General features: G+C 43.1%; 2 protein-coding genes across 11 annotated transcripts in view; one reads left to right on the forward strand and one right to left on the reverse strand.

The window, feature by feature from the left end:
* ZDHHC13 (zinc finger DHHC-type palmitoyltransferase 13) overlaps window positions 1-25,863 on the forward strand; it is a 195,299-nt gene that overhangs the window by 101,721 nt on the left and 67,715 nt on the right. The gene's annotated exons all lie outside the window — the stretch shown is intronic.
* E2F8 (E2F transcription factor 8) lies at window positions 5,199-22,830 on the reverse strand. Of its 4 annotated transcripts, none has more exons than XM_508325.7 (13): window positions 22,620-22,830; window positions 21,233-21,356; window positions 18,980-19,258; window positions 18,441-18,597; window positions 15,859-16,173; window positions 15,475-15,636; window positions 13,351-13,488; window positions 11,748-11,951; window positions 11,358-11,445; window positions 10,571-11,105; window positions 6,860-6,992; window positions 6,349-6,743; window positions 5,199-5,968 (listed from the first exon to the last, which is right to left on the reverse strand). In XM_508325.7, exons 2-13 carry the CDS (start codon window positions 21,245-21,247, stop codon window positions 5,786-5,788), a joined length of 2,604 nt encoding a protein of 867 aa, XP_508325.2. In that variant the 5' UTR covers window positions 21,248-21,356; window positions 22,620-22,830; the 3' UTR covers window positions 5,199-5,785. The 4 variants fall into 4 exon arrangements, with proteins under 4 accessions (XP_508325.2, XP_063639969.1, XP_001173623.1 ...); XM_063783899.1 differs by having other exon boundaries at window positions 13,351-13,413; window positions 22,620-22,824; XM_001173623.7 differs by lacking the exon at window positions 22,620-22,830 and adding an exon at window positions 21,674-22,143.

A 25,863-nucleotide genomic window follows, 5' to 3' on the forward strand; every position in this document is an offset into this window, starting at 1 on the left:
TGGGTCTGCATGGAAGCTTCTGGTGACAGGGCTGGAGCAGCTGCTCTTCAGCAGGACCCGCCCTCAGGAGGAGGCGGTGGACAAAACCTGGAGGACAGCCAGGCAGCTGGAGTCAGGGGCACTTTTGTGTCGTCATTGCATCACATTGCCCTGGCCTTCTGAGAGGAATGGTGGTTGTTTCCTTTCTCCCTCCAACATGGTGTGCAAACTCCTCTTCGGTGCTCAAAATCACAACCATAACATGAAGGGGTTTTCGTGAAATGTTCTGGCTTAAGCAACTTGATACGGAATAAATCACCTCAAGTTTAGAGCCTGAAATAGCAACAGCGGTCACGCCTTGGGACTAATGCCATGGAAGCACTGTTCTCATTTGCCATGAACAATCTGGAATCAGCCTGCCTCACCACAGTCTGAACACGCATGACGATGCCAGGCGGCCTGAGCTCTGGAGTGCGGGCCTCATCTCCAGGCACAGCTGCACGCACACGCTGGCGCTGCACAGGGTCTGTCCCCCAATCTTTCTGAAATTAACTTCCTCAAAATGGGGCCAATAATAACTACCTCGCAATATTCTTTGGAAGTAGATATAAGAGTAGATGCTCAATAAAAATTATTCCTTTTCTCTCCCAAGTGCCACTTGTTCCCCTGGGTCATATAGGACCTGTCCTCTTTCTCAGAATGTCTCCAGGTAGAAATGACTTTATCAAACTCCAACTTGTTCAACCCGCCTTATTTTGCTGTTGTTCTGTTTTGTTTAGTTTTAGGCTTTGAGCAGCCTGAAGCTATGGTTTTTAGTTTCTGTCTCTAGTGATAAGCAGAAAAGAGGGGTGAGAAAGGGTCTTTACTGGTTCAACTAGAAATAGAAACTAAGAGCCCATGAGTGTATTCTCTCCCTTGGACACCGCTGGAAGTGTTGAATTTTGATAATGAATATAGTATGTAATTTATATTTAGCATTCCTGGCATTTCATCGTGGTCCTAGTTGCAAGTATCGACAAGTTCCAGTTTGTTGGATAGTGATAAAAAACACTGATTGGCACGGGAAACATCTGCCATCAATTCATAGCCTTTTCCCGCAGGAGAGGGATGGAGCCCTTCTTAGGCAGTTAGACCAAAATCTATTGACTTGGACATGCAAGATCTATTGGTTTAGAAAAGTGAGTTTGGTAACATAAGTTCCCTGAGGATCCTTCAATTTTCCTGGGTCAGAAGAGATAAATTACGATTCCATAAAGGTATTTTGCCATATAGGAGGGAAGCAAACATATATATGTACTCATGAATCTTTACATATAAATACATATCTGTACATATTCATATAAAGCAAAAGAGATGCTACGTATAATATTTTTAGATATATGTACTTAAAGTCATATAAAAACATATATACATATACATATCTATCTGAGATATAAATAATACATAAGGTAGGATAGAGGGGCAAGACAAGTAGAAGCTGATATCAAAGTTGGAGACAGACAACCACACACAAAAAAAAGAACTTGAAAAGGAAAATATTCTGGAGCCATTAATTTGAAAAAGATGTGGACCTATACATTTATTAGCCCCTGAAGGCATTACGGTATCATAGGTGGCTTAAACTGTGTTTGTTGAATTTGAATTTAACAAAGCAACAGTGCTCATGAATTTCTGAAATGTGAAGAAAAGTTTAAATTATAGTCAAAGTACAGTGCTCTATTTAGGAAATGGGGAGCTATATTATCATTTTAGAAAGATTTTAATTCATAGTAACAAAATTGTTCTTATTCAGGGTGAACTTCTAGAAGATTCACACATAGAGGATATTTTTATGAAACAAAATAGGATAATATAGGCATTGTTTTGCACGACACAGTGCTGAGCATATTGTAAAAACTAGTAAATACTTGAAAAAGAATTCAGTATATACAGGGCCTTTTAAAAATGCACTTGATTACTTGACTGCTGGAGGACACGATAATATATTCCTTGCCTACATTTTTCTACAAAATGTTGACAATCATAACAAGTCCTCATTTAGCCGCTGATTTGATTGACTCAAATGGGAGACTAAAATGTAAAACTACTTTTTAAAAAGTTGACTAAGAAATTGATACCTTTTGTCAACCTAAAATAATAACACATTTCCTTTGAGCTTATCTCTTATTTTAAGCCCTCAAGATATGAAAACTACTACTGATAAGTACTGTAAAGAATCTGCAGTCAACTCACATTCTTTTATGTAATTAGTAGGATTGCTCAGGCAGCTTATCTGCTTTAAGTTCTGAAAATCTCTTTATCCTTTATCTTCAGAAACACTAATCACTTGGGAAGGACAAGACTGAGAGAACTTGCTTTAAAGTCGATTAAAAATTTTTTTTTTCATCAAATTCTATTGCTTGAGTTTCCTGGGTTTCTTGAATCTATTAGTTCAACTACTTCCCTTTCTGGTATCTGAAATTGTACTTTACATCCACTTGAGCATAGGTGAGTTGCTTGCATTTCCTGGTGAGATAAGCATTTCTGAAGGCCTTTTCTATTCATTCTTTGGCTGACTTTTGCCAGGCCCAGGGAACAGGGAACAACTAGTCTGAGAACTAGGAAGCCTTTGCTCTGGGTTTCCTTCTGTGATCTGGTAAGAGCCCTTTGGCTACCAGCCACAGAAATGACTGGCAACATTAAGCAAAAGAAACTCTTGGAAGGATAGCAAAGGCCCAGACTCAGCGGATGGTTGAAAATCTGGTTTGAAGATGGGCTGGTGCCATGGCCACTTCAGAGGCTGGGAAGCAGGAGCCTCAGCAACAGTTGCAGCAGGGACAGACAGCAAGAACAACACTGCTAGGATGAGATGGAACATCCAATCCCGGGGGGCTGGCCTAGGCTAGATGACAAGTCCACTCTTGCTAGACATGGGTGGGGTTCCCAATTACAGTCCACTGGGCTCCATCCAACATGGAAAATGTCATTCCTTGGAGGAAATAAGGAGGCAGTTTGGGAAAAGAAACTTTTCCCATTGCATGCTGGCCAGATAACTTTGTCCACTACTGTGCTACTACCTAGTATCTTTAAAGTTGCTTCCAGCTTTGAAAACAAATGGAGAGTGCTTCTCCCATTAAAGCCGTTGGAATTACCACGTCTTAGGGATGTTTCCTTCTATGAATGCCTATGAAACCAATGAACAATAATAGGACAAACTGGAAGACTTTTGTGAACAATGGGGGTTTATGTGGCTATAATAGTTATCTATTGCTGTATAACAGTATTAACACAAACTTATATCTTAAAATACATCTTTATTGTCTCATAGTTTCTGTGTGTCAGGAATCCATACATGGCTTAGTTTGGGTCCTCTGTAGGGTCTTATAAGGCTGCAATCAAAGTGGAACTGGGAGCTGTGGTCTCATCTGAGGCTTGACTGGGGAAAGAGCCACTCTGAGCTCATTCAGGTTGTTTGCAGAATTTGTGGCCATATGCAGTACTGATTTGTTTTTTGCTGGTTGTTGGCTACAGCCTGCCTTTTGCTGAAAGGCTGCCCACAGGCCCTTGCCACTTTGGGCCCACCGACATGGCTGCTTTGATTCCTAAAAGCCAGCAAGGGAGAGAGACTACAGCAAGATGGGCACCACAGTCTTACGACATGTGACCACATAACCACACACACAGTCACACGCCCCGTCACCTTTACTGTATCCTATTGGTTAGAAGTAAGTTACAGGTCCCAACCACACTCAAGGGGAGGGGAGAACACGAGGGTGTAAACACCAGGAGGTGGGGATCAAGGGGCAACCTCACAAACCTGTCAGAGAAGCAGTACTGGGTGGGACAGTGTCCACAGCTGCCTGGAAATCTAACACCTCCTTTCTTCCTATGCGTCTAATTTCCCCAGAAGGTAATTCTTTATGTGGAGAATTGATGAGGGGAACAAAACAAAACCTTGGCTTCCAATCTCTCTAGCTCAACCACAGAGGAGAAGTGGGAGGGAGATGTAAGAACCTCCTCAGAGACACAGCAGCTGTCTGTCTTGGTGTTTCTCTCATAGTTCCGTGTAACCAATTAAATCTAGTAGCCTCTACAGAACTATATATTTTGTCTTTATCTACCATTGGGCAACTTATCTTTTCTCTTTATTGCATGGAAATGCTTTATTTATTCATGTGTACATACTATCTTTCTCAACTATAAGCACCTTGAAGGCAGGGGCCATTTCTTAAATCAGAGACCATTCACCTGTTCTCTAAGAAGGATAAAAACAAAGGTACTTTGGAGGAAATAGTTCATATTGGTTCTCTAGTGGTGGAGGAAGAGGGGTTTCTAGGTCAAGGTGCAAATCTGCCCTCTCCTAGCTGTACTTGGTTGTGCAAACAAAACATGTGTATTTGAAAGGGCTGACTTTATTAATGCTCAGATTACCCTGAATCAATGTGCTTGATTCCTACTAGAGCTGCTAGGCATGTCTCTAGAAGTAAATGGGCAATGGATAATGAGGTCCAATAGACATGAGCTGAGACTTGCATACACTAGCAGTGTGACCATGGACTTGTTGCTTTAATCCCTGTGAGCCTCAGTTGTAGCTCATAGATATGATACATTTAAAACGTATAACCCTGTCTACATATAGTAAACATGTAGGAAATAGATACTATGATGCTCCTTTAAGACCCTAGCCAGGGAAAGCACTTGTCAATTCTCAAGGTGCAGTTCTTCCCATAACAAACGGGTCAAAGAGATGCGCACTTAACACACTGGAACTTGTCCCTTCTCTTGGAGCTCCTGGGGGTTCTCCAGGTGTGGAGGACATTAGAATCCTTACTGCTGTTTTCCTGTCCCTGGAGCTGGGCCATCCAAGAAGTATGTTAAGAGAGCTGGTACAGACCCACCTCTGTGTAGAGCAGGAAGCGTGGGACAGATGCTGGTCACACCAGGGCCCCTAGGCGCCTACCTTTCATTTCTAATCTCGTGGAGTGTGGTAGGAAGCACATCGGACTTAGCTAGGTGTTCTTGGCCAAGCAACAACCTCTCCAAAGCCAATTTTACTTCTGCAAAAGTGGAGCAATCTCAAGGGTCAAAATGGGGGACAGAATGTAGAAACATTCTATAAACTTTGCATATCTAACGGAACCCAGCATGGATACTCTTTACTAAGAATTTGCCTCTGTGATTAGGTAAATTTTCATTTTCTCCCAACAGTGCTTTAACCAGCCAAATGAAAATGCTAACTATATTTTAGAAAAGTTTTAATTTGAACAACTTATGATTAAAAATACATTTTATAAATAATTTTTCCATAGACTTGATTGAGGATTGTTGCAAACTTTACAAAAAGATACACTGCAACAACAGATTAAAGAAATTACAAAAAATATAGCTATACCCCTATTTAAAAATACAACATTATACATCACACAGCATTTTCTTTGTGCAAAATGTTTAAGGGAATGCTGTGTTAGGCATGTCAAGCATATTTACTTAGAAGGAAGTAAACTTTAATACAGTTACTTTGCATAATAGTATAGGCATAGCTAAAATAATGGATTTTTCCCCCTAGAAGTTAATATATCTTAGAGTTCAACATTTTACTTTTATTTTGTAGGATTGAAAGCTAAACTTAGCTTTATACAAATGTGTGTGTGTGTGTGTGTGTGTATATATATATATATATGTATGAAAACAAGTATCTGATTTCACATTGAACAAATCCCCAACGTATTTACAGTATTTTCAGAGACTGTGTTCTCCAAATCAGTCTGTGTACATTTTCTCTATTAAACAACTCTTTAGAAAATTAAACTAAGCCAACATCTGTTGATTAATGGACATCCTCTGTTGAGACTTCCAGTTTTCGCTGTGGGACAAAGAGAGTTCCTAAGGAGGTTTTATTAGCACCCTCAAAATCCATGCAGGATGAGTTGGTTGGCTTGGTGGGTCCACCTGGGGTACGGAAGAAACTTTCGGCCACTAATTGTGACCCTTTGGGTGTCACAGGAACAGGCTGATTGGAAGGAGAAGAATGGACAAAAGAAGTCAACCACACACAGGTACATAGTCTTACCAGACTTGGAAGATTGGGCTGGATGAATGTATTGCACATTGGGAAACTGGCGTATCTTGAAATTGGCGAGGGAAGCTTTGGTGAGTTTTACATTCTCAATTATTTTTGTTAGGGGAGAGACAAAAATCTCATGATAACCCAGTAATATGGATGCCTTGGACACTCTTCCTGGGTTCTGGAAGAAACGTAGGCCTTCAATCTCCTGACTTTCCCATCCTTTCCCTCTCCAAAGAGGAAAAGCAAAAGCAAATCTCTTATGACACGGATACTTGGGGCTTAGTAATTCCAGGAAAAATTAAATTAAGTAGAAAGCCTCTCACCTGTTGTGCCCCTGTCACAGCAACTGATTGTCCATTTGGCTGGCTCTGGCCTGGGACTGGTGAGTCATAGTTGGTGGCCCTTCCTTGCTGAGTGCCTGCATTTTCTGGTACGACATTAACAGACTCTATTCTTGGAGACACAGGAACGATTCCAGGCCCAGGGCTGGCAGACAACTGCACATTGGGTGAGATGAGTCCCAAGTGCTGCAGGGTGAAGTTTACAATGGCTGAGCTTGGGTTCTGGATGGGAACAGGGTGGCTTGAAGCAAGAGCCGGGCTGTTCCCGACAGGTACAGCTGCCACGGAAGTTGGTGAGACCATTAGCTTCAACGGTGTTACATGAAAAGAGGGAAAATTAACAGCAGTGAGTTCAGATGATGTCACTGGAATAACACCTGGAAGGAAAAGGGGGAAGATATCTTAAAAGCACAGGCATTTATCCAAGAAGTTGACAAGGCTTAAGTGAACTTGAGACCGGCCCACATCTGGTTAGTGTTTTATGTGCACTCACCTGCAATTGGGGAGCTGTAAATCCTGTGGTTTGGTGAAAGAGCACCTGAGTTTTCTTTACCAGACAAAATGGACTCCGCCCCCAGGGATGAGCACTGGGTGAGAGGGATTAGGTATCCTGATGGGAACAAGGTCTAGAAAACAAGGAGGAAGCGTTTATTTTACACACACATACAGGAAGAAAAATGGCCACGTGCCTCTTTCAGGACTAATATCCCTTGGTGGTTGCCTCATTGGACCAAAGCCTCCAGCGGAGTGGGCTGCAGGCAGGCTGGTCACCTGACTCCTAGAGAATACCCTCCCACCCTTTCCAATGCTTGCCCCAAATAATACAGAACGTTTCTTAAATGCCACCTGTGGTCTTAGGACACCTTTGGATGATGGCACTGACCCTGCTTAGGGGTAAGGATTCATCCAGCACGCCACTCTTAAACTGATAACCTAACTCTTGCTACTGGACTCCTTGGTATGATGTAGTAGTAATTGATTGTTCTTGGATTATATAGAACGGTATTTCCCAAAGGGCATTCTGAGGGACCTGAGGTCCATGGGTTGCAAACAGGCATTACCTGATTCTTAGTCAAATATAATTGGAAAATACTGAATTAAACAAAGTCAAATGGTGTCTTTATTAGAGAATTTCCAAGAGATTTTAATGGTGGCATGCCTTAAAATTCTCCAAGTGGGGCACACAGCAGGTAGCATTTCCCAAACTATTTGGCAACTATATTTTCAGTAGGCAATTAAGGAGGACTAGTATTCCAAGGAAACACTTTAAATGACATTGATTTAGAGAAAGGGGGCTAAACTATTGGCCATGTGCCAATTCCCACTCCCTGCCTGTTTTTATAAATAAAGTTTCATTGGAACACAATCATACTCATTCATTTATGTACTGCCTATAGCAACTTTCCTGCTACAATGGCAGAGTTGACTAGGTGCGACAGAGCCCATATGGCCTTAAAACCCAAAAAATGCCTACTATCTGGCCCTTTAAAGAATGTTTGCTGGCCCCTGATTTAAAACAGAAATTATATAAGTAAAGATTTCTTTCTAGTACTGCTTGCTCTAATGATAACAAGCAGTCTTAAAATACGCAAAGTACACCAGAGTTAAAAAAATTACAAATAAGAGCACTGATTAATTCATATTAGAGACGCACATGCCATTGAGCAAAAGCTTTAGGCAATAAAGTTATATGGCAACTAGAAAAGGCCCAAGGGTAGGGTTGCATGTACCTCCCAACATGCCTGTTAGATCACTGTACTTTTCCAAACAGAAAAAGTTTACATGGGTGCCTGAACTGCATGAAAAGTCTGCTTTAGCCTTACCATGAGCGGGACTGGCAAAAGCTAAAAACTGCTCTTATAAACTAGGGACCTCCTTTTTTCTTCCTTCAGACCTTTCTTCTCTCCATTGTCAAAACAAGTTTAATCTAGTTGTTAATAGGTCTTTTCCTTGGGAACCAGGAAATTCAGAATCCACAAAGCTATAAGTATACTACAAGCTTTTAATTTTGTTTCTTAGGTACTTGGTCCCACTCAAAATCTCTACTAGTAGGTGCCTTGAAAACTGCAGGAAGAGAGAATTTTTAAGGGGCAAATTTAGGTGCTTTATGAAGACCTGCTCTCTATTAGCTTTAGTTATATTCTCTCATGGTACAAATTATTCTGATTGCTGGTTTAACTCTTTCAAGTCTTCAGTAAAACCCACAATAATAGAATAATAATTTTTAAATTTCCAACAAACTATATTCATTATAGAATCTTTTAACCTATAATGCCAATTCCCTTTTTTATAAAATAATTAGAACTATTAAATTGCCGAATGAATCTGACATATTTGAACTTGAACTCTTCTAGCCTACAGTAGCCCTTCCACCCCTTCCTCCTATCATGTCATCTTCATTCCTATCATTCACTACCTGATGTTTGTGTTTATTTGCATATTTATCTTCTTTCCACCCCTAGAAGTATAAATTCTCAGTAAAAATTTGTTGAATGAATTAACACATGAATCTCTCATTGTCTTTGTTTTGCTCAGGCCATACTAAAATGAAATGGTTAAAGTGGGCTGGGCATGACGGCAAATGCCTGTGATCTCAGCACTTTGGGAAGCCAAGGCAGGCAGACTGCTTGAGCTCAGGAGTTCGAGACCAGGCTGAGCAACATGGCGAAACCCCGTCTCCACAAAAAATAAAAAATTAGCCGGGCATGGCAGCACACCTGTAGTCTAAGGTACTTGGGAGACTGAGGTGGGAGGATCACTTAAGCCTTGGAGGTCGAGGCTGCAGTGAGCTAAAATCATGCCACTGCACTCCATTCTGGGTGACAGAGTAAGACCCTGTCTCAAAAGAAAAAAGAAATGGTTAGAGTTGCAGAGATATAAAAAAGAAGCAGGAGTATATGGAAAATCTCTCCACTGAAAATCCTAATCCTGAATAACTATGTAAGCAAAAGAAGACCATTATTAAATCATACCCATTGGCCAAAAGAAGTTATGGACCTCCCAGAATATTGAAACCTTGTGATTTCCCACTTGGCATATACATTAAATACAAAAGGATACTATGTAAGATAATAGATGTTTTGAATGGTTACCATGAGGCCATCCTCAGGGAAGATCTGACAAACTCTAAGCTTCCTCTTTAATAACAACGTAACAGATAATACCTTTCAGCTTATAACACGTCTTAAAAGGATCAAACCCTTTTATGTGTATCATCATGGAATAAATTCACTTAACCCCACAAAAACTATCATATGCCCACAGGCAAGTACCCAAAAGCAACTGCCACCAAAGGCAGGTGCTGGGTTAGATTTGATCCAGAGCACAGTGCTTTATATCCAGTAGGTGATGAGGAAAAACTGGTGGAATAAATTCTTTACCGATGCGGAAAAATAAGACATAGAGAAGTAAAATAGCTTGTATTAAGAGCAGGGGCAAAATGAGAGATTAACTTTTACTTGCACATTTAGTGGTATTTATCGGATGATACAGTAATGTCTCTCATATATAATTGTCCTAAGGGAGAAAAATGAGATACTGTATGTAAAAGTATCTATTATGTCTGCTATATGTGGGTAGGCATCGAATAAATATTAATTCCCTCCTGAACTAATCTCCACTTAGGAAAAAAATTTGTCTAGCATGTCAAAATCTCTAGAAACCAATACATGAACTATATCTACAGTTTGCCAAGGTCAGTTTGATTTTTCTATTTACATGAAATAGAAATTTTGATTTAAATTTTAGGTAGAAAGTAAAAACGGGGAGCAATTTATCTTCTAGGCAACAGATGCCAGTTACATGACATCAAACAAACATTAGGTAATGACTCAGAAAGCAGGAGTTACAGGAACCCTATGCATCCACACGTTCATTTGGGGTTACGTCTGCTTGTAAATTATTTAAGACTTTCATGACAGGTGTTTGCATTCCAGTGTGTGATGGAGAAATGGACTTAAGGACAACCACCCATGGTACTTTAAAAAGAGAGCAAATAATCCCTTCCTCCAAAGGTTAAAAATGTCCCTGCCTTCATCCCAGCCAGGGGATTAGCTGTTGAGGGCCTCACTTGGATTATGGGATGCTAAGGAACAGTTCCTTGTCTTCTGAGAGAATGCTCTTCGGTAAATTTCACAAGCCACCAATCTTCCTGTAATAGACTAGGGAATTCCTAAAGCTTTATGCAGTTCAAGGCTGTACTTACTGTGGAGACATTTTCAAGTCCTTTTAGGTCCTCTTTAAATTTCTTTTTGGAACCACTGTCCTCGAGCATGCTTGCCCTCTTTGAGCCTCTTTCTCCAGCTGGCTCCCTGGTTCGGCTCTTTGCCCCTTGCCTCTCTGGTGCTGGCAGCAAGCTTCCAGGCCTGGTAGAGGCACTGGCCTTTGAGGTATCATTGGCTGCCTTCTCAGTGGTGGCATCTGTGGAGTCTTTTGATCCAGTAGCTTTAGAAGAGTGGGTGGTGCACACCGTTGGGCTCAGGCCTTGGGGTGGCGTCACACTTTGGTGGGCTTGAGTGGGCTGCAGGTAGATGGCATAGGATGGGCCTGAAGGGGCCTGAGGTAGGATCAGGGGCACTGCTGATGACAAGGGGCTGGGGATCAGGGGAACCATTCCCAGGGGCTGGATGAGGGACGGTGCTGTCAGCTCCATCTCAGCATTCACTGGGGGGTCCAGAGGGGCTACTGGTTTGCAGGGTCCAGATCTTGCCAGCTGTACTTTCACTTTCTGTCTGGATTCACTGAAAGACAAGATTTAATACACGACATGATGGATATACATTTTTTCTGAACTGTTCTACCGCTTTAAGCCTCATATTGAAGCCACGCTTTTATGGAACATGCAGATAATTTCTGTAATGAGTGAGTATGAGATACAGAAAAGATTAGCTCTCCAGTTCAAGGCTAGGGCTTCTTCTCACATAAAATAAGTAATCCTAACAATGTAATGTAAAAGTAATTCATCCTGTTATTAAAGAGCATTGCCAACCTACCTTGATTGCTCTTCTAACTGCATTTTACAAATAGCTGCGAGCTGAGCCATTTTACTTGGGAAGGGTGCAGAATTCTGAGAACTCTCAGCTGGTAAAATAGAAAGGAAGAGAGCATCGATCAAAGCTAAAGAACAAATGTTCACACAGATGAAACCTCACTTAAGTCAGAGGAACAGAAAGTGTGCACCTCCCCTCAAAGTTGCATAGCGATTAAACAATAAACCCCACAAATGACTTTTTAAATTTATACATTAGTTAGGCTTCAAGAGGGTTTGGGTATATAGATATTGAAATAATTCTCTGATAACTATTGCAAGGATCAAGTAAGCTGAAAAAATGAGATAAAAGGGAATTCTTCCTAGCAGATCCCTGACATTCCTGAAAACATACCTTTGTTGGTCTTGATAGGGCTACTGGGCGCAGAATTTATCTTTCTCCGATCACTTTCTATACTCTTTACCAATTTGATAAGAGATGGGTGTCGAGTAAAGTTTGGTTTCCCACGTGTGGAAAAGAGGTTTTTGGCACAGTTCTCTTTTGAAGACCGTCTCACCTCCAAATCAGAGGGAGTAAAATGAATGACTGGGCTGGAGCCTGAAACAGAAAACGTCTGTGTATTAAAACCTGGATGGCTCAGTTTGCTTTTGGGATATGAAATAAAACAATTTTAGGAATAAAAGTGGCAAGTTACAGAGCACCGACCATGTGCCTATCACTGTTCTAAGGGCTTTACAGAGAAAGCCTTGTTTATCTTATTAAATGGATTCTGAGACACAATATTTCCTACATTAGCATTTCTGAAACTGCACTATATCTTATAACCAGTGGTGTGCTAGAGTGTAGTTATTAGTGATTTTTCTTTCTTAGTGATATAGAAAGAATTGTGCATCTTACAATCAGTGAAGTCTTAGATCTGATGAAATATGGGTGATCCTCACAGCTCCATGAGGTAACTGTTCCTCAAGAAATGCAGCCCTGTGTCGGAGATGAGAGCTCTGACCCACACAGACATTAACCTACTGGCTCAAGGTCTGTCAACTGGGAGCATGTGGGCCTGGGATATGAACCTGGTCAATATGGCCCTGGAACTTTCACTCCAAATTCCTGCACCAAAGGACCTCTCTCTGAGATTATACCAAAATCACAGTAACTCCACTGAGGTGCCATTGTTCTTCCCATTTCACCAATGAGAAAACTAATCCTCGAAGAAGTAGCTTGTCTCAGGCCGCAAAGCCAGAGTGGCAGGGCTGGGAATGGAACCTAAGTTTCCCTCTGTCTTCATGGCCCACGTTCTTGTCATTTTCAATGATTCTGGGTGGGGATCTTTGGTAGAATGCAAAATGTCAGCATCGCAGAGTTAAGATGAAGGCTAGAAATATCTACTTTGATACCAGAGTGAACTCATTTCATATTCTCGATGGGCACAGGTTCTGTTGTGGTCACTGTGCTGCATAGCAGCAATAGTGTTTTATGCTTTGTGGTGCTTTCAACTTTCCGAATCCTTTCACATACAGATTCTACTTCTTGAACACAGGGTGGGAGGTTGTTATGGATCTTGGTTAGCTGATGGAGCCAGTAGCCAAACTTTCTATATTGCCATTCATCTTGAATCATCTTTTCAATCATATATATCTTTTCCATGTGGGGCGGTGAGTAGGAAGGGGAAGGGAAAATATCTCCCAATGTGCATTAATTCAAAATAATAAAGCAGGATAAAGAAAATGTGGTACATATACACCATGGAATACTATGCAGCCATAAAAAGAAATGAGATCACGTCCTCTGCGGGACATGGATGGAGCTGGAAGCCATCATCCTCAGCAAACTAACATAGGAATAGAAAATCAAACACTGCATGTTCTCACTCGTAAGTGGGAGTTGAACAATGAGAACACATGGACACAGGGAGGGGAACAACACACACCGGAAATTAAAAATTAGAAAAACACACACACAAATAATAAAGCAAAGGGTGAAATAAAAAAATACATACCACTGGTATTTGGACTGATTTCTGGGCCGGTCCATTTGAAAGCTGGTTTTCGGCCTCTTTCCTCTGTAACATGAACTTTCTTGATAAGATCCAGGCTACTCAGAACATTAGCTATATCATACAACCTCCTAATTTTTGCTGGGAAAAAAAGTATATATACCACTTAATGGAATAATGAAAAGATCAAAGAATTTTCCTTCAGAAGGACTTCATGTATATTCTAAGAGCTGTCTTAACCATCAATGTCAGACAGAGAAACATCTGCCTCCTTTTAAGTTCTTCTGGTGATACAACTTTAATTAAGATAAAAAAGTTGTAAATATTTAAAAGACTCAATTACTGCTAGTACTCAATGTTGAAATGACAATAGCATATGTTGACAAAGGAAAAACGACTTGATGAGATCACCCTATCTGAAACTATGTTACAGACTGTTTCAAAAATAAAGTCACCATTCCTGGGTATCTTCTAATGAGGATTCAGAAGAATTTTATGAACAGAGAAGTAAAAGTATCTGTGATAAATGTCTTACTTTTCTGCTTGTAATAGCTTATAACAAAATTTATTTACTATGGCAGCATGGAAAATTCTGTACTCCATCAACATGTGTAATTTTTTAATACTGTCTATGTAACATGCAAAACATAGATCTGTGAACTTGACAAACCTCACATATCTTAAAGAGTTTTGTTACAAAAAGACCGTTTTTTACTGCCATCTTGATAGTACAAATTACAAATCGAGTCTCCTTCCTAGCCGTATCAGAAGGTTCTGAATTCCCTGGGGATTCAGTAACTTACACCTCTGCAGTTCCTGGAATAGTTTTCAAGGCTATGACTAACCAGTGAAACAAAGATGAAAACTATCCGGTGACTCACAAAAGGCAAGGAAACCCTCAGTAGTATCAGGACGTGTTTTCTGAAATTGCAGATCTCCCGATCTCCCGAGCCAAGTGCTCCTCCCCATCCTCTGAGCACTTCTTTCCACACCCTTCCTGCAAAGTCTGGTGTAATGGTGAGGGCATAGCTCTTTTGTTAGGAATCCAATCTACAGTCCCTTCCCAATTTTGAGCAGGTAATCTAGCTAAAACCATTCTTTCAAAATGGCAGACGACCTGTGCTGCATGTCACTTCTGGGGACAATTTTATGAGTCATTTATAAACCCTCTATAATCAGCATCAGTGGAAGGAGACCAGGGTGCAGACCCACTTTACAATTTACTCTCATTTAGAGCTTACACAGAACAGATTCTTCTAGTGTTTACTTTTTTTTTTTTTTCTTGAGACGGAGTCTTGCTCTGTCCCCCAGGCTGGAGTGCAGTGGCGCGATCTCGGCTCACTGCAAGCGCCGCCTCCCAGGTTCACGCCATTCTCCTGCCTCAGCCTCCTGAGTAACTGGGACTACAGGTGCCCGCCACCACGCCCGGCTAATTTTTTTGTATTTTTAGTAGAGACGGGGTTTCACTGTGTTAGCCAGGATGGTCTGGATCTCCTGACCTCATGATCCGCCCTCCTCGGCCTCCCAAAGTGCTGAGATTACAGGCTTCAGCCACCGCGCCTCGCCGTGTTTACTTTTGAGAACAATGTTACAATATCAAATCAAGCAATGTGTCAAATAAGAGTAGTGATACTTGGCCAGGCGCAGTGGCTCAGGCCTGTAATTCCAGCACTTTGGGAGGCCGAGGTGGGTGGATCACGAGGTCAAGAGATCGAGATCCTCCTGGCCAACATGGTGAAACCCCGTCTCCACTAAAAATATAAAAATTAGCCGGGCGTGGTGGCGCGCACCTGTAATCCCAGCTACTCCGGAGGCTGAGGCAGGAGAATTGCTGGAACCCGGGAGGCGGATGTTGCAGTGAACCTAGAGCTCGCCACTGCACTCCAGCCTAGCAAAAGAGCGAGACTCCGTCTAAAAAAAAAAAAAAAAGAGTAGTGATACTTATGTGTCATAACAAGTTAGCTAAATCAATATTATCATGGCTTCTGGGGAGAAGTGAAGATATAAAAACATAATTAGAGAAGATCTGTTTATGCACCTATGTTTCCTAATTTGGAAATGAGTTTACGACTGAGATTTTATTGTTTAAGAATAGGTTCAAAAATCAATGGCAGTCATGACACTTACTTTTAAACTTGCTTTTATCCAAATCTTCCACATGGTCCTCCCCAATTAAAATCTTGGCAGCAACTTCTAGGCTTACTATCTGAGGCGATGACACCAAAAACAGCATCACAAATTTCTGGCTCATTACCCTTAAAGACTTGTCTTTGCGGCTGTTTACAGAAGCTTTAGAGAAGGATGAGGATTAGAGAATTAAAATTCATAAAGGGACAAGTGACTTCTAAAGTAACAAGGCTAAAAATACTACCACCTGATCATACAGCTGACAACTGTGGCATCTGAACATTAAAGGCAGCAGTAGCTTTAGAGCCGTGTTCTCCACAGAACCTTTTCCTTAGACAGAGGACAAATGCCATGCCGCCTGGAGTTTTCACTACCATCTCTCACCTGCCCGAAATTCCACTCCAGGGAGTTCCACAAAACACATGTCTGGGTGTCCATTTGGGCCAGTGTTTGATTTGATGATATGATCCTCTATACTGTAACTCTTAATAAAGTCAAACTCTTGCTCATATTCTTTCTTTTTGATCATCATAATCTGCTCGGCGTACTTATTCTCCTCCCCGACGCTCTTCAAGGTGCCAAGGGTTTTGTTGAGATTGTGTCGCCCGTGCCAAGTGTACCTGTTTTTGGCGAGGCGGCTCACCATATGTAAACTCTCTAGGACGTTCACGATATCGTAAATGCGTCGACGTTCAACATCTACAAAGAATGTGCAATTGTGTGTTACAGATTTTTGTAACGTGTTTAGAATTGAATAGCTTTTTCTTCCATGGTTTATTAGTCAGTAGGTCCTGGATAATATCACTTTCCTAACTGTAAGTGAACATACTCAACAAATACTGTGAAGATGAGAAAGACATGTGCTTGCTTTCCAAGGGCACAAATCATATGAATTAGAAAGGCAACATTTAATGAGGGCCTAAGATGTGCTACACAGCTTTAGGAAGTTTTCACCCTAAACTTGTGAAGTAGGTATTATGATCTGCACTTTAAAAAGGATGAGAAAGGCCGGGCGCGGTGGCTCACGCCTGTAATCCCAGCACCTTGGGAGGCCGAGGCGGGCGGATCACGAGGTCAGGAGATGGAGACCATCCTGGCTAACATGATGAAACCCAGTCTCTACTAAAAATACAAAAAAATTAGCCGGGTGTGGTGGCAGGTGCCTGTAGTCCCAGCTACTCAGGAGGCTGAGGCAGGAGAATGGCGTGAACCCGGGAGAAGGAGCTTGCAGTGAGCCGAGATCGCGCCACAGCACTCCAGCCTGGGCGAAAGAGCGAGACTCCGTCTCAAAAAAAAAAAAAAAAAAAAAAAAACGATGAGAAAACAGAGGCTCAGACCAGCTAAGTAGCTCACCCCAAAAGAGCTAGCAAGTAGCAAACCAAGTCTTTAAAACTCTACATCTCACACCTTCCAACCGCTTCCAATACAAACACGTACACACACACCCATCTATAATGATCATAAGATAGAAACAAAATGCTGAGATTTCAGAAAAGTATAAAAACCATGATGTAGTTTTTAAAAACTTACATAAAAATAAAATATGCCCTTTTGGGTCTAATTTTGCTTACTTTCTAGCTATCATTAACAATATGATATTAGTAATTCTGTGACTCTCATCTATCTATTTAAATTGGGTTTTCAATATTCTGTAATGTTAGAATTCTCTTCATTCAAGAAACTTAATTTCAATTTAAATATTTGATGAGATCAGCCTTTCTGGAAAAGTGATCAATAAACACTATTTTAATAAGGGTGCATCCTACTGACCTCTTGCTGTTCCTGGAACCTGCCAGATATGCACTTGCTTTGTACCGGCTGTTCCTTCTGCCTGGAACCCTTCTCCCTGATGTCCTTACAGCTCCCTACCTTGCTTCTTTCAAGTCCTTGCCCAGATGTCACGTTCTCAACGAAGCCTGATCTGACCACTTATGGCAAAGCACCTCCCCAGCACTCCTGATCCCTTGATCCTGATCTACAATTTATTTTTTCCACTATGCATGTTACCTTCTAGCATGTATTATCCTTGCTTACTTCCTAAATCCTTTACTCAGTATCTATTGCCCCACTAGAATATAGGTTCTAAGAGAGAAGAGATTTTGCCCTTTTTGTTTATGGATGTATCCCAGGCTCCTACAACATTGCCTGACACATAGTAGTAGAAGATTAATAGATATTTGCTGAATTAACAGGTATATCCTACCCAGCTACCATTAAGCATATATGAAAAGTAGATGAATCTAAACGGTATATTCTTAAAATGTGAAATAAAGTTGATATTTACAAACATGTATTAGAAGGGCAACTTTTCTTCACGGGGGTGATTGCTTTGTATTAAAATGTATTATCTTGCACAGCACATCACTTCACAGGTTTAAATTAAGATACCCACATGACTCCAAAGGTACCCCAAATTCACCACGGGCCCCTTTTTAGCTCCAAATAGATTCAGGTCTTTGAACAGAGGAGTAAAAAGGGGCAGGAGGAATAACTTGTGCCCAACACAAAACATTCAGAAAACTAGTCCTCAGAATAGTGCTGAAGGTCCAGGAATGCACAGGTCCTGTTCCCACTCACAGAAGCTGATCCTCAGCGTCAACTAGGAAGATAACCATTCATCAGCCTGATTCTTCAAGAACAGCAAGGGAGAGCAATGAAGCAAAAGTTCACAGTTGTAACTTTGTGAAACAAGTCATGAGACAATATTGCCTTTCTTTAAAGCTTCAGAGACAACTGTAGTCAGAAGCAACCTCCATTGTGACTTTTCTGCCTCCAAGATTTGCTGAAATTTGCAACTACTTGCCTTCATTCTTATATTAGAAGAGGGCTTTAGAGATAGAAAATTTCCATGCCGGCTTATTTGTGTCATTTACAAAAACTGGCTAGATGAGCGGGGGTCTGAAGGAGTTAAGTCCATAAAGCCACTTTAATTATTAATTCTTTCAGTGAGTTCTTTGCATACTTACTAAGTTCCTCTGCCACTTCGTCAAGGCAGATGTCATTATTCACAGCAGGGTTGGGATAATTAGGATATCGTGCTAAGAACTTATGACACAATAATCCTAAACTTTTCTCTTTTCGACTTGGTTGGGATTTCTCAAATTCATCTCCAGATAAGTGTTCCTACAAAGGAAAAGGTAAACAATGTCTTATTCTAAAATAAAGTTTGACAGATTTATTAGGGGCATCTGTGCTCGATGACTAACACCAACTTACACACGCTTAGCTTCAACAGCTGCAAAGTCTGGATGGGAGAAAAGGTTAGGGGGGCCAGTACATAATGCTTGGCAAACCTGAAAGGAAAGCCTGAAACGAAAATAACGCAAAGGTTCAGAATTCCCAGTGCTATATTTCTTGGGGTCCAAACCTTTCTGGTGCTCCGAAGGAAGTTAATAACAGCCTTCGGGTGGTGATGCTTTAAATTGCTGGCACTTCTCTAATAGCTACAACTCCCCCCCACCCCCAACAAATTCCCCAGCCTCCAACCAGTCCTCTGAAAACCTACGTGTATACAGTCTTTGGCCTCAGGTAATCCACTTCTGTTGTCAAACAAACCCCTTTTCTGATCTCTGTTGCGGATCTCAGGGCTCACAGCACTGATGAGCATTTTCAGGTTGGCTGTCGGTGTCCACGGCTCTCCCTGAGAGCCTTCCTTGGGCTTGGTAGGTGTGGTTAAAGGGGCAAAGTCAGGCTGGATCTCTGCCAACACGATATTTGCTGTGGTGGATTCTTTCAGAGGTGTTTTCGTTAGTCCCCTTTTATGTGGCTCACAAAAGAGATTTTCCTGGTTTAAAAAATGTAAATAATTAAATCCATGGTAAAACAGGATTTATCAGACAGCTTGGATTCTAGAAATTGCATAACGAATAGAGTCATGCCAAGGAAAAAATGTCTAATGAGATTGTAGAGTTGAGGAAATTAATAACTGTATTCTAATGGTCATGTGATGTGTATTGTCAATTCTAATAATTACATTTCCCATTTTTAATTTTGCAATAAGGCATAAATGTTTTCACCTTATGTTTCAACCACTGAAAAAACAACTTTAGTTAGGACTTATAAGTTTAATTGTATTTTGAAATAGTTTTAGATTTAGAGAAGAGAAGCAAAGACAGTATAGAGTTCCCAAATGTCCTTCACTCAGCTTCCCCTAATTGGACTGACAATGTTAAATGATCAAACTCCTAGAAATGACTTTTGTTTACTCATGGCACTGTAATAAGTAAAGGCCTACAGGGCAGAAATTCTTATCCACCTAGCATAATGGCTGCATGCAGTGGGTGCTAAATAAAATACCACTGAAGAGTCAGAGAAACAAGGAGACAAGAGTGAGGGATAGCATATGGTCAGATTTATCAGGGAAATCTAGAGTGTCCAACAGCAGGATTTCTGACCAGAAAAGTCTGCTCTTTGAACATCCACTCCCTCATTTTACAGATAGAGAAAATGGGGCCCAGAGAAGTAAAATGATTAGGTTGGTGCAAAAGTAATTGTGGCTTTTGCTATTGAAAGTAATGGCAAAAACAGCAATTATGTTTGCATCAACCTAACAGCTACCTAAGACCACAAAGCTAGATCCTGGCAGAAGCAGGATAGCCACTGAGACAAAAGGGTAAATTAACAGCAGTTCATAAATAAGGCTAATGGAGACTATGTTCCTTCCAGTTTTGGACACCAGGGACTTCACACACTACTCCCATCTTTATCTATTTTAAAGAAAATGCTTGGAACAGCAATAAGTAAAATAATAGGCAGACCAAATAACTTTAAGAATATGGACAAATGGGACATGTTGTGACATCTTGGGTTTATCAAGTGCATTTCCGTTTGTATGTTCATGGAATCCTGCATTCTTAGCTCGCAGAAGAGAAGATGCAGGCTGAGGGAGGTCACACAGGAGTGGAACCCGGATATTTTCACTCCAAGTATGGTGCTCTTCTTACATGGAAGTCAGTGTGGTGGACCCAACAGGAGCTCCTTGCCAGTGTGTGCATCTGAGATGTGCTGATCTGAGAATAGGCTTTTTCTTTGCCTCAGATTATCAGAAGCAATAGTAATTCTCTTATTTGACTAACATCTAGAACTATTAGGAAATGTGCATGTAAGTTCACTTTTTTAAACCTATTAGTAGTTGGACACCCCCCACAGACAATTCTTTTGTAATTTTACAAAATGTTTGCCCCCTAAACAGAGCATTTTGCAGACCCCATAAATAAGCTGCCAATTTGGTAAAAAATTATCTTAAAAAGAAATTCAGTCTCCAATCATGTCATATGCCCTTTCTGAATTCCAAGTTGTTCAAGAATCCTCAGAAATGTTGTAATGAAACTAACGAATTTTTGAAGAGGGGTAGGTTTGCCCCTTTACACTCTTTCTAGTTTTTAATGATTTGGTAGCTGTCTCAGACATAAAGAGAGAAAAGGTATTTTTAAGAGTAATAAAATTTGTTAGTTTCATTACAACATTTCTCAGGATTCTTGAACAACTGGAATTCAGAAAGCACATTTGACATGATTGGAGACTGAATTTCTTTTTAAGATAATTTTCATTTTTAAAACTATATTAATTAAATTAGTATATATTTTAAACTATATATTTTTGAAACTATAAGATAAGGTTCATTTTTTCCAGGTTTTTACAGAGGCTAACCAAGGATGTGGCATTAAGAAAACACATTGGATAGGGAAAAATTATGGAGTTAAATCAGGATGATACTGAATTTAAAATTGCAATGATGAATACTGAAGTTATAAAGTACCTTTTCATTCTCCATTCTGTAAATTCCTCATACATTTAGAATTTAAAAATGAAAAATCTGGAGTTCCTCCCCAAATCCCGATGGTTCAAGTAGTCCAATCAATTGTACTAAAAGTTTTAATATCCTTAAAGAAAAAAGGAAATCGAAAAAGTTAGAGAAAAACAAGAACCAAAAGATCTGTTGAAAATTCCTTCACGGACAAGAGGCTACGGAAACAAAGCCTAACGAAAAATGACAAACTAGATTTACATTTTATTCTCGACCAGATATCGCCCCACTGAGCGGAGAACGCCAACAAATGCCAGTAAATTCCTTCAGCAAACGGATCGGCGGTCCTAAGACTTCAAGCAACCCACGGAATTTCTAGTGACAGCCCTCTCCCATCTGTAGAAAAGGCGAGCCATTCTCCGGACCCCAGCGAATACTTTAGGAAGCACCCACCTGTTCGCAGATCAGGGCTCCGGACTAAGCGCACGAGCCCAGGTCCCAGCTGAGCGCACGCGACCCCAAGTAACTGGGTACAAGTCTGCATCTAGATGCCTGGATTTCTCCCCTTACACACACGTGCACAGGCTCAGCAGTAAAGTCGTGGGAGGTCGCTTGACAGGAAAGTTCCAAATTCAGTCCCAAAGCTCCAAGTATGCAGTTGGGCATTTAAAGAGTCTTATAATTAAGACTTTTTTTTTAATTTAAAAAAGCGCTTCCTTAAAGATACAAAGCACTATTTACTCCCTGTTCGGGTGGCCAGTTCACACCACGGCGTTAGACTCCACCTTGGAAGGCTGTATTTGCCCAATAAGGCAAGCAGGTACAGTCCCCCGGCCGCCACTCGCTCGGTGCACTTCCCCCAACTTTCGGCCAAAGGCCCCTCCCCCAGGCCCTGTCCGCCCGCCGCAGTCCCGACAGTTCCCGGACAGCATCATCGTGGTTTCCAGGACAACAATTCCCGACCAATCAGAGGGCCGGAAGCGGGCCTGCGATTGGCCGACGGCGCCAGGGGCGGGGCCGGACCTTCCGCCTTCGATTTAAAAATTTGGCGCGGAAAGTCGGACCGTGGCCGGCGCCTCCCCTTAGCTGCGCGGGGACTGAGCGCGGGCAAACCCGCGCCCGGAACCACGGCATCCCCGCCCCTCCCCCTCGTTCGCCCCCGCCCCTCTGCGCGGGAGCTCAGCTCCTCCCTCACGGCCCCCGGCGAAGCGGGAGGCGGGAAACGGCCGCCGCCGCCGCCGCCGCCACCCTCCCGAGACCTCTCCCGGTGCCGTGTCGCCCGGGCGCCGCGCCCCTCTGCGTCCCGTTGACCTGTCAATCCACCTCGGCGGGAGCCGGCGGGGGCTGAGCCGGGACTCGTCAGCACCGCTGCCCCTCTCAGGCCCGGGAGCCCGCGTACCTGGCAGTCAGTCAGTCTTTCCGCAGCGCCGAGGTGGGTGCCGGAGAGAGACGCCGGGACCGGGACTGGCGGGCCGGCTGGCGGGCAGAGGGAGCGTGACCGTCCAGGAGCAGCCAAGCCCCCGATTTGAAATTAACCCGCTCCCGGCGCGAGCCGATACCGCGGGCGGGGAGGGCCGCTCCCCTCCCCCACGCCCGCTCGCCCCGGCCCCGGCCCCCGCGCGCCAATCCAAGCCTCCCGACCGTAGCCGCCGGCGAATCGGTGCAGGCGCCGCCCTCCACTCCCGCCTCTACGGCAGAGTTGGGGGAAAAGTTCAGCAACTTTTTTTTCCTTTTTTTTTTTTTTTTGCATACACCCCCTCCCCTTGCTCAAAGTTGGGGAATAAAATTTGGCCCGTCCGGGGCTCGCGGGCTGGGCCGCAGGCGCCCTGCGATTCCCCGCTTGGGGCTATCTCACCCCTGCCCAGCCCCAGGCCGGCTCACCTGCCCTCGGACTCCAGCCGGACCTCTCCGCCTTGCACCCCTGGCATGCATGATTGTGCTGCCCACCGTCTGCCCCGTGCCTCGCAGAAACTGGCGCGAGGAGGGAGAAGCTTGGCTACTGGTGCCTAAGCTCCGTGGGCGCTGGGCCTTGGCTCAGCGGTGAGAACTCAGGTGGAGGAGGAAGAGGAGGAAGGCGGAAAACCCTCCAACCCTGTCCCCGCCGTCTTTCCTCAGGGTCTCCCACCCACTCCTCCCTTTCTCTTCCCTGTTGTCTTTCCCTCTTTTTCCGGTCTCCGAGCCTCAGGCAGCTTTAGCCTGGTTCCCTGTAGAGCCCTAGCAGGGTGGGGGAGACACTTCGATCCTTCGTCCTCACTTTGCAGAACGGGACACCGAGGCCCGGGGCGGCGGCGCTGCCTCGGCTGCACCTGGATCATTTGCGCCCGCGTTGGCTCCCTTTGCTCTCCTCTGCCTTAGACTTTTCTGCGGACTGGTGCTGAGTGTTGCCCAACCGCGCCGAGATCTGGGCGCCGGTCTCTCGATCTGGACTCGGTTTGGCTCGTCCTCCTCTGTAATCGCGTGTCTTTAGGCTCCAGCAGGGCCCGGGGCCAAGGTCCCCCACTCCCACCGCTAACTTGGGGATCAGTGACTCTCCCATTGCTGACTAGCAGGGCGAGGCATTTTTATTTTCTGCGAAACGCGATGAGGGCGGGGATGCTATGATATTGAGGCTGGGGTCGCAGCGCAGCAGCTGCCGGCCATAGGGCCAGGGGTCTCCGTGGCGAGCGAAGGCTCATCTCCCCGCGGAACGCGCCCGCAGGCTTGCGGGGTGGCCGTCCTGGAATTTTGGCGCCGTCGTGTCCCTGTCCCCCTTTCGTCGCCAGCTGAGGTGCAGGTCTTGCTTAAGAAGTCGCTTCGACCTGAAAGCAGGCCTTTCAGGTACTGTGCAGAGGGGCCACTGCCTGTAGCTCGCAGATTTGAAATAAAGCAGAGGTCACTATACAGGGTTCCACCGTTGCTAGCACTGAGCGACTGGTTCTTACTAAGCCCAGGTACCCCTTTTTTGGAGCAAGGCTGGGTTCTAAATGTATCAACAAAAAGTGGGGAGTTGGTGCTTCTGCTTTAGCCACTAGCTGTTGGCCAGATTGTCATCTCCCCCAACCCCCTGAATGGTCAGCGCTCCCAAGAGTGCATTGATTCAGCTATGCCTAATGTACCCGAAGTTATTACAGCCCCGGAGTCCTGTGGGCCATAAATCCCTTTTAAAGTTCTTTAGAAGCAGTCTGCCTCATGCACCTGTGTTCAGAGATAGTGACTAATTCGTTCAAATCTGTGATCTACAGGGCCATTCATGCTGCAGATGTCTGAGTGACAATTACCTGTAAGGCACATCATGCAGGGAGCAGCCACCTCTGGTGACACTTGACAGATGGCCTCTCTTTTCATACTCAGCACAGGTGTGAAAGCATGGGTTATGACTCCGAGAGGGAAGCAGCATTTTAAAGTGACAAACCCAAGGTCTAACTGTAAGTGACAGGACTGGGATTTGAAGCCAAGGGTGTTTAACGTCTCAGGGCTTTCCACTGAAAGCTGTGTTCACCACTGTGCGGCGTGCTTGTCCTTACTTGCTTCATAGGATAGTTGTGTCCCATTTTATAGAGAAGAAAACTGAGGCACAAAAGGGTTAAACTGATGGCCAAGTTAGCTATAGAGCCAGAATTAGAATCCAGGTCTACCTGCTCCAAGTTCATACATCCCATTCCACTGCCTCTGAAAGTTCCTATGAGAGCAATGTTAGTGCCAACTCAGGCTAGCCCTTAACCATTTCAACCCCTCCCTAAACACACAAAAAAACAGGAAGGTGAGAGTGTAATTCTTGCTTACTGATAGTTGTCATGTCTTACTGAAGGAAGTGAAATTATAGTCAAACTCATTGAATATGTTGAAAAGTGGTTTTATTAAGAGTGAAGTGATACAGTTTTGAAGTCTTAACAACACTTTCATGTAATGAAAGGTAATAAAGAAAGAAAGGTTCTACTCATCACTGTGTAGAGTATCAATTTGAAATGCAGCATGAGTGTAAAGGAGGGAAAAGACTACTGAAAACTTTTATGTTTACTGCATAACCAAGAAGGAAGGATCAGGGCATAAGCTTGAAACTTTTTTTTTTTTTAATTTTCCCATCAATTATGTTTCCCACTTATTAGTTACATAATCCAAGGGAATATTTGTGTATTTGTTTCTGGTCTTTTGTTCATCATGTTGTGTAATCTGTGTCTCACTGAAGTTAGACCAGTTTTTCTACTCTGTGCTGTCGCCCTTCTGGATTGCACAACTCGGAGGGCTGATACGTTGTGTAACACGTTCAGCATTAAATAAAGTATTATGAAAAAAGATATCAAAGGTAAGGAGGAAAGATAGGCATCACCGGGGCGCCTACATTCAAAGGTAACATTTGGGATTTCTGAAGCATGTCCCTTTTCATCATCACCAAAAAGACAAGCAAGACCTTCCCCTGCTGAGCAGGGAAGGATGAAGGGCTAAGGAAGGAGTTCTAGCTAATGGGTTTCTTGACCTTTTCTGTCTGTCTTGCTGCCCCACCTCCTAGGTGCTTATATCACCAACTCTGCTTCCTGACCTAGTGGGGCAATTTGGGTTTGTGCTTTATCTGCAGTACGTGTTGGCATAGATACCACGAAACAGCTCTCTGGAGCTTAAAACTGCACAAATCCCTATGTGCTGGGTTGGATTGTGGCTGCTCACAA

This window comes from Pan troglodytes, chromosome 9 (genome assembly GCF_028858775.2).
Source record: "Pan troglodytes isolate AG18354 chromosome 9, NHGRI_mPanTro3-v2.0_pri, whole genome shotgun sequence".
Classification (NCBI taxonomy): domain Eukaryota; kingdom Metazoa; phylum Chordata; class Mammalia; order Primates; family Hominidae; genus Pan; species Pan troglodytes.